The sequence below is a fragment of the Narcine bancroftii genome, chromosome 13 (assembly GCF_036971445.1).
Source record: "Narcine bancroftii isolate sNarBan1 chromosome 13, sNarBan1.hap1, whole genome shotgun sequence".
NCBI classification, from domain to species: Eukaryota; Metazoa; Chordata; class Chondrichthyes; order Torpediniformes; family Narcinidae; genus Narcine; species Narcine bancroftii.
Genome location: NC_091481.1, coordinates 17,438,075 through 17,456,338, shown reverse-complemented (window position 1 = coordinate 17,456,338; position 18,264 = coordinate 17,438,075). Strand labels below are relative to the sequence as shown.

Here is an 18,264-nt window from a genome sequence, read left to right as displayed (position 1 = left end):
GAGTTTCTCCAGCACTTTTGTGAAAACTGCACTACACTCCAGCACCTACAGATTTTCTTGTTTACCAGAACTTGATGCGTGAGTTTGCAGGAAATATTGGGTGGTTTGTGGTCCATTCTACGTCAGCGATCGTAATCTCAAAGATTGTGAGATGAAAGCCCTAACTGAGAACAGTTGCAGCAGATGTGGCTTCATATTTTGACTGAGTGGGAATAGGTGGATTGTAACTTAAATGTAGATTTATACTTCTTGGGAGCACCTATGTGAGATGAGATGTGATGAATCATGGTCAAACTTCTCCTGATCCCATATATAATCACAAAGTTCATTGGGCTGCATTTTATGTATTCATTCACATCACAACTTGGATTATGGCAGTGAACTGCTGTTAGGTGTAAATATTCTGTGCTCCTTGTTCTGTACAGTGACAACACAAATCTGGGGAAACTCAGCAGGTCAAAGAGTGTACATTATATAGCAAAGATAGATACATAGCCAATGTTTCAGCTTGAGTCCCTTATCAAGGCATGAACAAAATCTAGGCAGGTGTCCAAACAAAATGCTGGGGGTGGGGGGTGGGTGGGGGAAGGGGGGTAGGGTGGAGGGGCAGAGGGAGTAGCATAGTCCCACAAACAGGAGGTGTTAGGTGGGTAAAGGATGGTGGGACCTGTTGAGTTTCCCCGGCTTTGTCTTTTTCCTTGAATCACGGAGTCTGCAGACTTTCGTGCTTGACTTCTGTACAATGAATCTTCTTGCGATGTAATTTATAGCTTCCAAGGTGAATTCTTCACTCATTTGGAGTTGCACTTATTTTTTTTATTTACAAAGGTGAGCTGATGAACAGCATAGTAAAACTGTGAACCAATAATCTGATTGAATTTTACATTGGAACTGTCAGTAAACTGCCAAATAATCACTCCATAACAAAATAATGGTGTATGCAGAATTATTCTGGGCAATTAAATTTGCTGACAAGATTTTTTTCCCAAAATTACTTCGACTAAATTTTAGAATGGAGCTCTCACTTTATGATCACAGAAGCTCTGCAAAACTTTGTTTTTGCCAGGAAAGGATGTTAAAAGCTTGATCTCTGACTGCTTATATAATTCACACTCAGGAACTGGCTGGTTGACTTGTTATTTAACCTTGCTATTGCCCTTGGTTCTGGGTTCCAAGTAGTTAAGCCTCTAATAAATGAAGTGTTCCAGCACATCATTCTTAAAGATTTACTGTAACATCTTTAATTAAGTGACCTTTATCTGAAGTCAATACGAGAGGCAGGAAACACTATTCTGGACCGATAATTCAGTTAATGGAGTGATTTGATAATGAAACAATCAAGTAGAATAAATCAAGAGAACTTCTGTGATATGAAGCAGAAGTGGTGATGTTTATAAATTAAAGATAACAAAAGAAAACAAGGCGTGAGGATGAAATGGATTGCAAGAAAAAGTGAAGTGGAATGTGACCGATTAGATTTTATATTGTATAGGTTTTTGGAGGAGATCGATTGTGCGGGTAGTGTAGGTCACAAGCAAACACAAACACTTCACAAAACAGATCTCATTTAAAATGCCAGAGTTCTGCTCAAACCAGAAACTCTGGACCCAGGGCCTTTGTAGGGACAATCAGACACTCCGGGCCCAGGGCCTTTGTAGGGACAATGAAAACTGCTTTGCTGGAGGTTTTCGTAAGGAGGCGCAAATAGAACTCGAGCTCAAGAGACTTCACAAGTAGGTGTTGGTTGGACCTGCTGTGGAGAAATGGATTACTGCTTTGAAAGCAACAGATGAACAGGCTCAGAAGTTTGTGTCTGGGTCCACAATCTGTCTGATTGCAGTTTGCTGTTCTAAGAAGGTCATGTGGTTTTGCAAGCAGAGAGAGAGAGAAGAGACCAAACACGCTTTCTCTTTGAGAGAGAGAGAGAGAGAGAGAGAGAGAGAGAGAGAGAATTTCTGCAGTCATGGCCAGCTGGCAGCTTGTTGAAACCCCATTTTGAAGATGGGTTGTGAGTTCTGAGTTCAGCCTGTTGAAAATCATTCTGGTCCATACAAGAGCAAATGGCTGGCTAGTGTTTCACCTGAAATAAGGGAAACAAAAGGAACTCTGTGATGACCTGCAGAAGAAGAGGCTATCATTTGGAAAAACCTGATGAAACAAGTATCTTCGGCACGGCACTAAAGTTTGTGTGTGTCCAACGAGAAACAAATCTCCTTCTGAAACCAACAAGAGCCAATTACCTTTAAGCACTAGCTTGGTGAAAATTCATAAAAGTTCAATTTTATGGACAGAATAAGAATTGCCTGAAACCAGTGAACTTGGAGGAGTGAGAAATGACATTGGATTGTGAATCAAATAACTTTTCTGAACTTATACACATTACATACAGGTGCATTTAGAATTAGAAGGGGGTTAAGTTAATAGTATGTTAATGTTTGATCCTGTTTTCATGTTTAAAGAAAATTAAAAATGACTTGTTCAAGTAACCATTTGTCTTGGTGAATTTCTATTGCTTCTGAGTTTTGGGGTCCTCTGGGTCTGTAACGTTGACAAGAAAGCTTAATTGATCTCAGGAAATTTGAGTGTAAATTGGATTTTGGAATGATTTTGACCATGAAAATATAGTCACGACACAGAAACTTTATCGCAACTCTTAGGACTTGATGTTGCTAAATATTCAAAGTGCTTTCCTGTCCTTCCAAATGAAATTTGCTCAGGCAGTGAGTGATGTTACTGAAATATACAAATAAGTCATTTTAAGCAAGGGGTCCACATTTGCCATTCTCTAATCCTCCGGCACCTCCGCTGTGGCCAAGGAGGATGCAAAGATTGTAGCCAATGCCCCAGCTCTCTCTTCCCTTCCTTCCCACAGCAACCTTCAGTTTGATCTTTATTGCTGCTTGTGCTATTCCAATAAAACTTGTTAAATTGCACTCCTCCCACTGAGAAACAAAATCATAGTTTAAGTTTTGAAACCAGCCTTTATTTCTGGTGGCAATAATCTGTTACAGGAATTCTTTAAAACAGTGTTCCATTTCAAATAAAGATACCTGGGAAAATTACAAAAATATCGTCTGTGATTTTTCTGGATTATAGTTATCAAAGCAATTCTTCAATGTGACAGAAAAGCAATTCTGAATTTTATGTGGTTATCAATGGACATCTGAAGCCAAGTGACTGTGAATCATAGTGCATCCTGGGATCAATATATGACTACCTGTTCAGAACATATTTCTTGTTTCTGGAAGATATCATTTTCTTTTAAAACATACCTGTTGACAAACTGGGCTCCTATCAAGTTCCACAGCCCCACGTGCAGCACCTTGTCCAAAGTCTTCTGAAAATCATCTTCTCCTTCCTGCTCTTTCTCCATATCCTTTAATTCATCTGCTTTGTAAAACTCTATCCAGCCTTGTCTTAAATATATTCTCCGAGGTATGTTTCACTGCTTCAGTGAGCAGCGAATACCATAAATTCACCACCATCAGGAAAAGTAGTTCCTCATATCTCCATCCTGAATCTTGAGGCTATGTGCCCTAGTTCTGGTCTCCCCATCAATGGGACCTCCTACCTCTATCTTATGTAGGCCTTTCATAATTTAATACATTTCTGTAAGATCCCCTCTCATTATTCTAAGTTCGAGAGAGTGCCGCCCCAGACGACTCAATCTTTCCTCACCTCTGGCATCAACATGGTGAACCTCCTCTGGGCCACCTCCAATGCCTGTTCATTCTTCCTCAAGTCAGGAGGCCAGAACTGCATGCAGATGTGGCCTCTCCTGTACCTTGTACAGTGCAACATAACTACCCTCTCCTAAATTCAACCCCTCTTTTAATGAAGACCAACATTCCATTTGCCCTCTTGATCACCTGCAAACCAACCTTTTGCGATTCATACGAAAGCACCCCAAAGCCCTTCTGCACAGCAGCATAGCAACAATCTTACCATTTCAATAATCTGATCTTCCATTATTTCCTTCCAAAGTGGATAATCTCCCATTTACCAACATATACTCCATCTGCCACACCCTTGCCCACTCACTTAATCTATCTATATATCTCTGCAGACTCTCCATATCCGCTGCACAATTTGTTTTTTTCCACTCAAGTTAGTGTCAGGAACAAACTTAGATGCACTATATGTGTGTGACTTGTCGTTTACTCGATCATGCTCTGGCCATAGTGCAGTATCTAGAAAAGGGGAAAGGGCTCATATTATGAACATTGTAACTGGAATGATTGTTTGTGATAGAATGCTGATCATTGTGTTTGAATTTATTTGAGAAATTGAGCTATTAAGTGCATTTGCTTTTTTTATTAAACTTTTCATTCATTTTCTAGGCAAAACTGATCTGATCTTTAATCTGCTGCTTGATGCTGGATTTACAAATGAACTGGTTACAAACCATTGGAGCAAACAAAGTCCGTAAGTTTTGAGTTTGCATGAACCGCACTTGGATGATTTGATTTCATCCCCATGTGGAGGGCTTGGATTTGAGCCAGATGGGCACATAAACCCATTGAAAGCGAGCAGTGGTCGAAGACAACTAAAAAAAGCAATTGTTTTGCACCGACTGCCTTATGTCGGGCTGCAGTGAAATAAACAATGAACACTTGTATCGGTTAAAAGTTCAAAATGGCACTTCATTGTAAAAAAGACTGTGAGTTTGGAATTTATATTACTCAGATAAAACAGATTTTTTTAATGATCTGCTCCCAGCAAATCAGAATATTTAGGATGCTCATTGACCTTAAATTTCCTACACAAATGTACCTGATACCTGGAAGCAGAATAACATGCCAGTATTGTTTTCTGCTTGACATTATTTTTTTATTAAATTCCTGCTGTAATTTAAACCTGGTGTTATGGTTGAACAGTAACCAGTTTGGAATTGCAGTTGGAACCGTATTTCATTTTGCAGAAACGACATGAAATAATTTGTACTCCTGCTGAGGGAATGCTGACAACGGAGTAGTAGGATTACAAAAGCTAGTTCACACTGACTGAGGTGGAATACACACAAACACAGTGGAAATATCAAGAGATCAGTAAAGAATATTTGTTTGTTCTTTGTCTGGCTTTGTGGAAATAGCCTTGCTGCAGATCGAGGGAAGTAGGTCAGGGCTGATGCATTGAAAGTTTGCTTTGTAATGATAACGCCTGGGAGTTTTCTCTGAGGTTTAAATTAATGGTCTGAAATTGGCTTCAGGTGATGAGGTGTTCACACTCCCTGCCCCTGAGCTCTCATGGCTCCAAGCCTGTGCTCCTCACTTGCACTGGTCCAAGAGATATCCCAGTTGACCCTCGTTGAAAACTTTCTGAACAGTCGAATGTAGGGGTGGCTCCAATCACTAGAGGTCAGTTAGGGGAGAAATCTAGAAGCAAGAATCACTTGGATACATATGGAGTGATTAGAGATGAATTGTGTGGTAAGATTTTATTGATGAGGGAAATGCGGACAATGCGGTACGTTTGAAATCCCAAAAGGTATTTGATGGGTTACGAAATCCAGAAAACATCTTAAAATCCATTCTCCTATTGTTTTGAAATTCTGAAGGTATGGTTTCCTGACCTTTAATAAACCAGGTTCTCAAGAGGAAAAACAAAAATTTGCAAGAATGATTCCAGGAGTAAAGATTTTCAGGCGCAAGGTTATTTTTGAGATATTGGGTTTGTTATTCTTGGAGCAAGAAAGTTTGAGAGAAGATATGTTAGGTGGGCATAGGAACATGGGAGGTTTAGATGGAGTAAACATGGGGTTTTGGATTGAAACTATAAGGGAAACAGGAGAAAAACCTTTTTACTCAAAACCTTTTATTTGTGATCTGGTATTCCTTATCCAATGGAAATAAAAACAATCTATCCCTTTAAAAAGGAATTGGATAGTCGACTGAGGAAGAATAACTTGCTTGGGGAAAGGACTCTGGAATGGAACAGATTAAGGATTTATACTCTGAGCAGCCAGATGCTTGATGGGTTAATGGCCACCTTCCGTGAGGAAACAACTGTCTGATTCCATGAAAACATTTATTCCACTCTGGAATCTCCCACCTCCATCCACTTTGTTTGATACCCATGTTTGTATCAAGAATAGTTATTTCAACTTAACTAATTAATGGAAATGCATCTAAAGGTCAGAAAGTCAGACTGGGCCATGCCGGTGCTGGGAGTTGAGTCTCCATTGGAAGGCTGTCTCTGTATCACATGGAACAGGGAGAGGCGCCCAGCACTTCAGAGTAACAGGAAATCATCCATGACCATGTACCAGTGACTTCTATCTGCTCGACCCCAACTCTCCACATGAAGCAGGTTGATAGCGTTACCATTGAGTGCCAGTCAGAGTATTTATATCTCCAAGGAAATGATACCATAGAGAAGGTGTGGAGGCCATGCCTGGGTAGCGATCCATTGCAGTGGCATTGGCAGAACTTCCATAGCACAGTAATGAGCGCGAAATAGAATGACAGTATCCCATTCAAGGTCTTTGTGCGTAAGAAAGTCCTTTGATGTTGTCAAAGTGATATCCCACAAATCGAATAATCCAATAACTTTTCATAATATAGGGCTGGAGTTCTGGCCAGATTCGTAGCAACCGATGGTGGTATTACAAGAATCTATCCCAAAAGGTAGGATTACTGAAACAAACTACATGTGTGATGGGAATGGTGATTTATGTATTACTTTGAGGGAATATGACTGGATCACACTAATATATGAGGACATCAATAATTACTTTCAAAACCTGTTTATTTCAATTAGAAATAGAGTTCAGCAATTAACTCTCGCTCACTATAAAAGGAAATCTACAACAGGAACAACAGCTCTTGTTTCTGCTGCAGCAGTTCCCCACGTTCTGTAGAAGAGCAAATAAAAACTCAGTTGACCCCGAATCCCATGAGAACTTGTTAAAATAAGTAAACCTCCATCAAAAGGGTGTTTTTTTTTAAAGAAATAGCTGTAGCTGGCAAAGCATGGCAGAGAGGCAGAAGAAGTTTAAGGGAGAGGGCTAATGTTATTTTTGAGCTCACATTTATGACAGCAGAAGGTGTGGTTCCCAATAGTGATACAATAATGGTGGCAGTTAGTGTAGCGGTTGGCGCAATGCTGTTACAGTTTCAGCAATTGGGGCCGTGTTTAAATCCCCTACTGCCTGTGAGGAGTTCTCCCCGTTTCTGCATGGTGCTCCCACCGTTCAAAACGCACCCGGGTGGGGGGGTGGGGGGTTAGGTCAATTGTGTGGAATTGGGTGGCCAAAAGGTCTTGTTCCCATGCTGTATGTCTAAATTAAAATAAAATTCATTGAGCAGATGAACAGGAGACTAAGGTTAGGTCAGATAGCATGGAGGGTTGTAGGAGAGGACTGAGGTTGGGCGGGGAAAGATCATGAAGGGATTTACAGTTGCAATTATAATGATCTAAACACATCTCTGGATCTATTTCAGTCTGACGTTCCTTTGACATTTTCAGTGTCATGGTGTAGCAATTTCCTTGATCTGATTTCAAAGGAACAGTTCGTGCAAAGGTTTCAAGTCATATGATTTTGTTTTTCTTCAATTACCCAAATAAAGTAATTGAATCATCCAAGGGATCTGATATGATGCTGCTCAAGGCCCCTGAATAATTGGTTCTGCCACCAACACACAGTGATATGCACTTAAATCATATGAAAGGATAAACCAAAACAAAACAACCCACAATTTAAGGGTCAATATTTCTTCATTAGACAATGTTACCTATAACTCATTGGGATTAGACTGTGTGTATGTGATGTCACCTAAATATGAAAATATGGTTAATAATATCTATTTATAATATTGAGCTAAAAAATATCATACAGCAGTTCAAACTAAGTGAAATAAACTTGAATTAGAGGCTTTTATGGCAAGATTTGAATGAAAATGACCAATAATTTCATTTAAGCACTTTGTCAACAAGGTACATATAAGATTCAATATTATTTTATTGTCCTGTAATAACACAGAAAATGTGAGATGATGTGAAATTTACTTTCGTTTACTGTAAGGCAGACAAAGATTCACTATCAGCAGAAATTGCCCAGCATCCCTAACAACCAGAGAAAGAGAACCAAAAGAGAGGTTCCCCCCCACCCCAGAGTCATTGGATGTCCATGGCTTTCCCTCCAGTACTCCTGCAGCCTCACACAGCCTTCAGTCCAAGACACTAGGAACTTGAGTTCCAGATGCACACTTCTGACATGAAGAGGAAGCCTCCAGCATCCTTTCGCATCCCACTTCTGATATGTGATACTCCTTCAACTAGTCTGATGCCAGTCTCCTGCAGCTGGTGTGAGTCCCTTCTCGGCAGTTGCCAGCTGCCCACAGCCTATGTGGGTTCCTCGCCCCACTCACCAACAGCCTGCATCCTGTGTATTCTTCAGCCTTGAAACCCCTCACTGGTCCGCCACCAAGGTCACCATCCTGTGGGTCGGCGCCTCTGCTTCCTCCTTCTGAAATGGAGTGTGGTCTCCCCATTTTCTGGTACTCTCCACCAGTCATCTGCTTCCCCGGAATCTGTAACCCCTGCCGATCATAGGCTCCACCAACTTGGGCCCAGACCCCGCAGTTTCGGGATTTTAAAACAAACCACCGTCTGCTTCTTTAACAAGCTGTTTAAAGCCTGTACAGAGCCAACCTCACACCATTTGCTCAGTGAAGTTTTTCACTGCCTTCCTTGAATAAAAGTAATGGTTTGAATGATGAGAAAAATGACATTTGGCACCTGAAGAGATTGTAACATTAATCCAAACAAGTCAAAGAGAAAGTATGAAGAGAGATACTTCCTGTCTGAGTGTTAAGGGTGGACACCCAATTCACAGGTGGTTCACAGCAATTGCTAAAATTGTTGTGTTAATTAACGAGTCCAGCTTCCTGCCTTTACTTGGGCTATTTATGAAACATCATCGTGAGATCTCGGGCAGCCCAGTTTTCTCTAGGGTCGACATTACTAGCAATGAATAGCAATGATCCAGTTTTCACCACCAGATAATTGATCAACCACAAAATCATCAGGATCAAAAATGAACATTGGCACAAGCAAATGGGTGATATAAAGAAGCACTGTACCAGACACGAAAGTGTTCGAGTGCATCTAATAAAGTAGCAGCAATATTAGAAACAGGACCAGGCTGAGGCCACTTTGGACCTTGAGCCTGCTCTGATTAAGGCTCATCCAAGTTTGGCCTCAGTGCCACTGTCCTATGCACTTCCCATATCTCTGAGTCCTGCAGTTAAAGATCTGTGAGTCTTTGCTTTGTCAATGACACTACTTAGGGAGTTCTCTGTGTTGAGGAATTCAAACATTCACTGCTCTCGGAGAGAATAACCGGCCTCATCACCATCTGAAATGGCCAACTCCTCACTCTTTAATTATGCCCCTTGCTTATGGATACTCCCACCAATGTGACCATTGATTTATCCTATCCGTCACCCTCAGAATCTTATGATTTAATAAGGTCACCTCTGAATTACCCATTTCCATCCTGCACAATTTTTCTTCATCTCTCACCCCTTACATTCCAGGAATCAGTCTGGTAAACTGCCCTGCCTGCCTCCGTTGCAAGCGTGTATTTTCTTAAATAATGAGACAAGCAATTTACACAATACTCCAGGTACAATCTTCCCAGCACCCTGTGAAATTCCATTAAATCCTGCCTTCTTTTAAATTTTTAAAAACTTTAAATTTAGACATATAGCACAGGTAACAGGCCATTTTGGCCCACGAGATCATGCCCCAATTAACCTACACCACTGGTTAGTTTACCTCTTGCATTAAAGGTTAACCTTCTATTTAGGGTGGCCATTCCAAAAGGAGGACATGGTCATACGTTTGCATTTGTTGATTTTGCAATACAGTTTACATTTTATTAAAAAATATTTTTTTTTGAAACACACTCTGTGTATATGTGTGTGTGTGTGTGTGTGATAACCTACATTGGAAATTTGGACATAGCCACCCCACTTCCATTGACCTTCCTGTTTACATCTTGTGCATTGCCGTTTGTCAATTCTCATGGAATTTGCTGGATTGCAACCAAAGTTTCGACTATCTCTGCAGCCATTTCTTGATAGTCCCCAGAATACATGCTATCATGTCCTCGAGATCTGAGCAGTCCTTTCATTTGGTGAGGGATAGAGATCATTTTAAATTCCTCTTTCCCCCTACCCACTTGATTAGCTATTATTATTCAGAAGCTTTTAATGTTTTAAATATAATGAAGACCAATCTAAAATAATTATTCACAATCTTTATATTTCCCTGTTTCATAATGTTAATTCCTCAGGGAGCAAATTTTTACTTTAAATTTAGACATACAGCACAGTAACAGGCCATTTCGGCCCACGAGTCCGTGCCGCCCAATTTACACCCCATTAACCTACATCCTTGGTATGTTTTGAACGGTGGGAGGAAATCGGAGCCCTGAGGAAAACCCACACAGACACGGGGAGAACGTGAAAACTCCTTACAGACAGCACAGGATTCGAACCCGGGTCCCGATTGCTGGCGCTGTAAAGGCGTTTGGCTAACCGCTACGCCAACAGTGCAGCCCACTTTCACTCCCTTTTTTTAAAAATAAACTTGTAGAAGCTCTACTTGACTGTTTTCATATGATTTAACATTTTATTCTTTCGTTAAATGCTCTCTTTGTAAATGTTTTAGTCAGCCTTTGTTGCATTATAAAAGTTTCCCCCCTCCTCTGTCTATCACTGTTCACACCACCGTTGAAGTCTTTTTCTGTCATTTAGTCACATGTTTAACTTTCTTGCAAATCTGGAAGGTGCATTTTTCGTCTGTTGTAAGTGGATGAGGAGGAGCAGATTGCTCTTTGGTGAAGTGGGGCCAAATGAGTGTCAATTGGTTGAACTGGAATCTAGACAAAAAAAATAATTAATTGAAAATGTAAATAACTGGGACTGACGTGTGCAGCATCAACGATAAACTGTTTAAATCAATTTAAATTGTTTAACATTCCACAGCGTGTTTCTGGCACCCGTAACTACGCCGCTGAAGAATGACTACGAGGAACTAATTCATCAAATTTTGCACATGGGCCATTTAATTTATTTTAACCATCATCAACTTGTTATGTTGTTCCCATCTTCTGTTGACCACACTTCACTTTGCTTTCACAAAGTCTGAAATCATTACAAGAGGAAAGCAAGACATGATCAAGTTCCGCCGTCAGCTCAAGTCTACTCACGTGCCATTCTAATCAGGGGATTCCATCACCGTGCTAGAGCTCCGTACAAACATTAATTCCCACCCATTATCCAACTTCAGTCTATTCTATATGCAGACATATGATGGGCCCAAATTTCTGATGGAATGAAGTACGGCAGAGTAGATGTAAAAGAGAAACGAGGCGGGCCCCATCCTGAATTACAGGGCATATGCATATGGAGTGGACCGTTAGAAAGCCACGAAAATAGCATGTACATCAGTCCAGCAGCTGAAAATGCTGAGCAGGTGCTCCTTTTCCTCAACCACAGATTATCGCAGTATCTGACCCTTTTATTCCGCATTGAGCATGGAGCCTTAGTTGAAGGTAATCCCTTTCATTTAGGCTTCATGGCTGTTGAAGCTTTGGGGTACTTCCTCAGACAGACATGCCTGTGATTGGAAGAGGTAAGAGTTTAGTTGACACCACTGACAGGATCTAACAATGACCGTCCAGGAGCTTCCACCAGAGTAAACCTGCCTCCCCTCATGTGTCAGGATGCACCTTCCAGCGACATTCCGTCCACCCACGTGGAGTGGAATCCTGCCTCATTTCCAACTCCGCCTGGATCCCAGAAGAGTAACATCACAATCTGGTGGGAATCCTGGGTCCTGAGCATTGAAAGTGATTTGTTGCCAGTGGTTAGGGTAAGTTAGCAGCCTGGATATATATTACTGATAGAGCTGTCAAACTGCAGTTTAGTTTAAAACATTCTCTATTTGAAAATTCTCTTTTCCTTTTCATGAGTTCAATAAAAAATAAGCCAGAGTATTTACAACATGTTCATGTTTTAATTTTTGATGGGTGCATGGTCTTTTATAATTTTAATACTGTATTATTTCTGTTTCAGCGCTGGAGAGGAATGGACAGAAAATCCTGAGACTTATGAAGCGAGCTACTACAAAAGAAGCCTTAACAACAATATGTACATCTTCACTGCTCCTTACATCAATAGTAAGATTATCATACTTAATCAGAATATTAACCAGTGATGTTTGGAAATTGAGATAATAGCTACAGAAACATAATACAGTGAAATCCTCATTATCTGGAATTCAAGCAATTGGCAGCCTCAAGTAGCCTGCAAAAACAAAGTGGAAAATAAATAGGTAAAATATAGGAAAGTTTAAAATTGGCTCGTCAATCATGCAACACACCATCTACAGCAACCGATAAATCCATTTATCCAGCATCTAAGAATCCCCAAAGGTGCTGGATACTGGGGTCTTTTTGTCTAAGTTTGTAAATCGCCCTCCCAGCGAAAATCGGTGGGGGTGTCATTAGTAGTGATGGATGGGACTGGGGATAGGTGTGAGAGTCAGGATGTGAAGGAAGAGTCCCTACAGGAGGTAAGCATTGTAGGGGAGTGGTGCAAAATGGATGCCAGTCGGAGAGGAGAGAGTGAGGGCAGGAGAACATTTCTTAATTTCTATTAACCTCTGCCAACCAGTCCCGTTGATTCTCACCAGATCAACGTGTGGACCTTCGAAATCAATTAGTTAACAGGGAGGAAAAGTGCTGATGACACCATCAGGCTCTGATCTTTTGTGAAAGATCCCATCATTTTCAAGAAGGTTGAGGTTGGAAAATGAAATACAACTTGAGAAATGACAGTTTTCTTAGGAGGACAACTGCCAGCCTGGATTAATTGGGCTGCCAAACTGTTCCAACCTTGTAATTTCTAAGTAATCCTTCAACTTGTTCCATGACTGGGCTTCAAATCGTGCACTATCTGTGAGGAATTTGTATGTTCTCCACATGTCAGTATGGGTTTCGTCCAGGTGCTTCGGTTTCCTCCCACCGTTCAAAAACTTACCGGGGTTATAGGTCAATTGATTGTAAATGGGCAGCATGAGCTTGTGGGCCGAAAAGGCCCATTGCCATGCTGTATATCTCAATTTAAAATTGTTCCTATTTCTGATTTCCAGAATCTCCCATTATTTTTTTACAGCCGAATTTCTTTTACTAAACTCTATCAATTAGCCTTGCTCCATCCACTGTTACTTGCATCTTGTTCAGTTAGCATTTTGATATGAGCATGTTCTTTTACACTTCTTGAAAAACAGTGCTCACAGAAAATTCTGCTTCGTGGCAGAACTTTATGATTGGCAGAAAAACAGATCTTATTCTCTGTTCATTCTTATTGCAGAAACTTGGGATGGAATACAGAGCAGCGTAGAATCAGGCATTATGGTCAGCAGAGCAGTCGAACTTAAAATTGATGGGAAACTTTTGAAGCCTGCAGGTGGGTAGTGTTTATTACAAGGTCACTCTGTACCAATCCTTGTTGCTGTTTTCACAGTGCCCCAGAGAAGGGTTTGGGGCAGAATTTAGGAGACCATCTTGTTGCTTATGCTGAATTCTGTTCTTCCCGTACCCTATATGTGCACTCGTGAGTGTGAGCTACAAAGTGTGTGTTTGGAAGCATGAAGCCCTGTAAACTGTACAGTGGTAGGAAATGTTCAGGGCAGCTACACCGAGTATTCAGAGGACTACAGATTGTTGGGGTTGCTGCCCTGATCGTGGGATGGGAGTGTGTTTAATTCAGTAAAACAGCCAAAGTTCATGTTCCCGTCTGACACTCGTAGAAGTATCCTGTCATGCTCTCCCCCCTATATCAGTGCTTGCAATGTAAACACATCAGTCTAGTAACCACGAGTTGTCTTTCTGCATTGAGATAAAACGTTGATTCTTCTCTGCATTTCAATATGTATACTTTGAGGATTGACTAACTGAGCTGGAAAGTTACCCGGCAAGTTTATAACTCTTCCCTTCATTGTTTGAAGAAGGAGAAATAGATATTTGGGATAGACAATGAAATAGGATGGAAGCATAATTCGGGCGGTTCTTCTTTGGAGACCCCGATGCTCATATTTCCGTTTGGTTTGCAGTTGTTGGAGTGAAGCTTGATGTAAATGCCTGGATGGAAAACTTCACAAAAGTAGTTAGTAAGAGCAAGGTAAGAACTTGAAACCAGCACTTGGAAGAGGATGCACTTGGAAGAGGGTGTGGGGAGCACAGAGCTTTTTAATTTCAATGTTTTTCAGAAACACTAACCACGATTGTTATTCAAACTAAATATTTTAGACAATCAATTGCAGATCCTTTCTCGCAACTGACATGTTATTTTAACGTGTGAGTTTAGATTTACCTTTACCCATCAATTCCCAAAGCAGAGATCCATCTAATTCGTAAATTGCCCCTGAAGGCCTGTTGGAGGCAAAGATAGGTATGGGATGATTCCAGCTTCATCAATGGGTAAGTTTGGGAACTTCCAACTTCCTCAGGAAATTGCATGTGCAGATACGAAGGGTGTCAGACTTTGTCTCATTCATTCTAATCATAAAATTACCAGATTGTTGTAAAATCTTGCTGAGTTTACTCATGTCTCTGACTTGGACCTATCAAAGTGATTGAATCTTATTGTTCCTGAACTGAGGAGGCATTAGGGACCAGAAATAAATTTCCAGTGACACCTATACCAAATAAATACATCAGTCAAGAGCTCTCATCAAATTCCCTTGGGGCCTTCTGAAGACATTTTACATTGTGTGGAGCATTGGTGTGTTGCAGTTTGGAATAGAGACTCCGGGTGGGCCTGCATAAGTGGAGGATTTTGATCTTAGTTCATTTTGTGGCTTTTTCTGCACTATTTATCTCAATCTCCTCCCTCATAAACTTGCCCTTGAATAAAACTGAAACCTTAACCCCAGTCTCCATCCTCAACTCCCACAAAGTTTATTCATGAATGTGGCTCCGCAGACATTTCCAGCATTCCTCCTTTATCCAAATCGCCCGTGAACTGAATGGCTTGTTGGGCTACTTCAGAGGGCATTTAAAGTATGAGCCACGTTGACATGCGTGAGCTGTTATACAAAAGCCAGGTGGGTAAATATGTTGCATCACTGGATTGCATAATCAAATCCATTATCATGGACTTTACAGCAGTTATTTCTTTGTCACTGTTTTACAAATTTAAAGTACCAGATGTTCCTCTGCATAGTCTGCTGCCCACTGCATTGGAGAGCTCGCTTCCAACTCTGCACTGCAGGAGGGAGGATTTTATCAATTTTTCCTTCAACCTGCAGAAGCAATCAGAGAAGACACAGCCATCTTTCAGTGCCATTTGCTGTCATGAACAATTGCAGGCTGCTTTCCTGTGCTCCCAGGACCACCATGCAACCTCTTGCCAGGCACCCAATCTCTCCTCGCAAAATAGTGTCCCTTCTGCAGAATCAGTTCCTCGCCAACCTGTCCAGGTCCTTTTGTCCCTCTGACAGCGTTCTCTCGAAGCCAGATTCCATTCATCCAGTGGCAGTGCTCTGCAGTAACTGGAAGACTATTGCACATCCTTTCAAAAGCTGGCGACAAGATAGTAGCTGTTGGGCCAACTGGGAGAAGTTGTATCATTAAGGAATGCTGCGCTGAAACCCAAGAAGTCAATTTTAGTGTGACATTGCACGGGGAAACCTGCTGGTTTCACAAGCCTTGCTTTCAATCTAATTGTAGCTTTCAAAGGCAGTTTAAGGTGATCTTTAATGCTGTTTTAATGTCACTAATATTGCAGTTTCTAGTCCAGACTCTCTAGTTGACATGCTGAGAGTTAAGTGCATGTGTACAACCTTCAGATTTATCCCAAGACCAATAGTATTAGTGCTAACAATATATTCATTATAATACTATCCATATTTCTGAAATGCTAGTCCATGAGCACCTCAAAGTCTATCCTATTTCATATCCACCGCAATAGAAACCCTCTGTCTCATCCACCATCGCCAGGTGCAATCATTATATTAGCAGTAGCTGGCAAATTTTGTGTGGTGCATCTTCTATGTAAATTAGGAGCACTTTTTGAATGTGCGATTTATTTCCTGTTGCAGTGTTACCGAGAAATCTGCGATTGCACAAAGAATAGCAAGGTAAGATTCAAATCATTGCTGTTGTGATCAAGAGAAGAAGAAGCATTTGACTTTTTAGTGTGTTTGTCAGCAATGGTTTCGTTTTGAAGTGAAGAATTTTCCCCGATAGGTTTTTGTTTAGCTGGGGAGGGGTTTGTATTGTGATGCTGTGCAAGCAGTGTCAGAAGTTGTGGGTATCCCAGCCCTGCTGCAGAAGATCCATTTACTTACCTAACCAATTGGGTATGAAGCAATGAGTCAATGAATCAATCAGAGCCTGTTTAAAGAGTAGCTGGTGAGGAGTATGTGGTTCTCGGATTTATCAGGAGAACATAAGGCAGGGCATTATTTTTAACATTTGGAGCTCTACAACTGGATTATCGTCTCCTGTTCGAAGAGCTTAACTTGTGAAGATCCCAGAGTGGGTGCAAAAAAAAAGGTTCACTCCAGAGATGAGGGACACTGGCCACAAGATCAAGCTGGAGAAACTGGAATTGTTTTCCTAGGAACAAAAATGCTTGAGTGGAGATTTGATGGAGGTGTATGAGATGATGGAATGTTTAGATGGGTTCAAGAAAAAAAGGTTGTACTCATTGGTAATCAGTTCAAGGACCAAGGTTACAGATCTTTTTTTTTAAAAATGGACAAAATATACAAAAGTGCTTGGAAGGAAATCCCCTTTTTTGCAGAGAGCAGTGAGGACATGAAGCTCAGAGGCTAGAAGGGTGATAAATAAAATCGTTCACCGCCTCCTGGAGGGAATTATGTAGACATTTGAGAGAGAATACTTTCAAGGGAAGCGTGGAACAATACTGGGAAAGGGATCAATGAAATTGATGCACCACGAGCCAGGAACAATGATGAAATGAACGGTCTCTTTTTGGGCCGAGAATAATTTACTATAGAGAGCCCGAAATATTTGATGTGAGCGTGTCACTCGTAAACCTGTCCAGAATGTCCCACATTAACCTTCAGTTCAAAAAGGAAAATAAATTGAATCCAGCTGTTGTTTTCCTGGAAAACATCACGAAATACTGTGTGCTTGTCAGACAGTTACCATTTTTAAAACTGCTGACAGGATGTTAACAGTGAGAGCTTAATCCAAGGGTATCATATGAACAAGAATCATTTAAAAAAATCAAAAATCAAGTTCCAGGAGTTGTGCTGAAGCAAATGAAGTTCAGCCCAATTCTATGGCAGCCAGGTTCGAAAACCAGGATAGGAAGCAATTTAGCACCATACATCCAAAAGTTGCCACTGGTATTTAAGAGAGGAAAACAGGTGAGACAAGTGATGTTGATGCACCCAACATCTGTCAATAATGCTTTGATTAATCTTAGTAACTAAAATATGATCAATTAAACACATCAAAGCTTCTGCCTGATTCACACAGAATTTATCTGAAAGTAAATCCCATTAATACTCCAGAAGTTATTTTCTCATATATGATTTCAATGTGAAATTACACCTTTTTGGCCATGACTAATTAATGCAGCTTTGTTACAATTTGAATTATAAAAGAGAACTATCTTCCTTCGTTGAGATCAGTGTTTTTTTTTTCTTGAGAGGAATAAACTGATATAATGTTCACATGCAATTAATTGGAACATACAATAGTTACCACATGAACAGGTTCTTCAGCCCAAGATGTCTGCACACATGACTTAAATGCTTCTGCTCCCCTGCCGATTCATGTACTTTAAAACTTGCTATTGCTGTTGAATATACTTTCACAGCTTCCCCTGGCAACACATTCCAGGCATTTACTTCAAAGTTGTACCCTCTGGAATTTGACCTTTCTGCCCTGAGATAAATATTCTGACTTCCAATCCTACCTGTGGCTCTCATAATTTCATAAACTTCTATCAGGATTTCCCTCGGCATCCAGTGCTTCAGAGGAAACAATCCAACTTTGCTCAATCTCTCTTTTTAGCGAATGCCATCCGGAAATATACTAGTGAACCTCTTCTGCATCCTCTCCAAAGCTTCAATATCCTTCCTTTCGTGGAGCAACCAGGACCCTAAATGTGGCCGACCTGTCACTGCGACATTCCCCCTGATCAGAAATGAAACTCTCCCACCTGCTTTGCCTCCCTATCTGTGGGATTCGAAACATCATAATCATGGAAC

At 40.8% G+C, this 18,264-nt stretch overlaps 1 protein-coding gene across 10 annotated transcripts in view; it reads left to right on the top strand.

Annotated features, from left to right (window-relative positions):
• Window positions 1-18,264, top strand: part of LOC138748142 (voltage-dependent calcium channel subunit alpha-2/delta-1) — a 506,771-nt gene that overhangs the window by 451,468 nt on the left and 37,039 nt on the right. For all 10 annotated transcript variants that reach the window (XM_069907870.1, XM_069907873.1, XM_069907871.1 and 7 more), the window contains 6 exons: window positions 4,341-4,425; window positions 6,564-6,626; window positions 12,087-12,190; window positions 13,386-13,481; window positions 14,128-14,195; window positions 16,117-16,155. In XM_069907870.1, coding sequence (XP_069763971.1) covers window positions 4,341-4,425; window positions 6,564-6,626; window positions 12,087-12,190; window positions 13,386-13,481; window positions 14,128-14,195; window positions 16,117-16,155 — 455 coding nt within the window. The remainder of the gene's footprint in view (window positions 1-4,340; window positions 4,426-6,563; window positions 6,627-12,086; window positions 12,191-13,385; window positions 13,482-14,127; window positions 14,196-16,116; window positions 16,156-18,264) is intronic.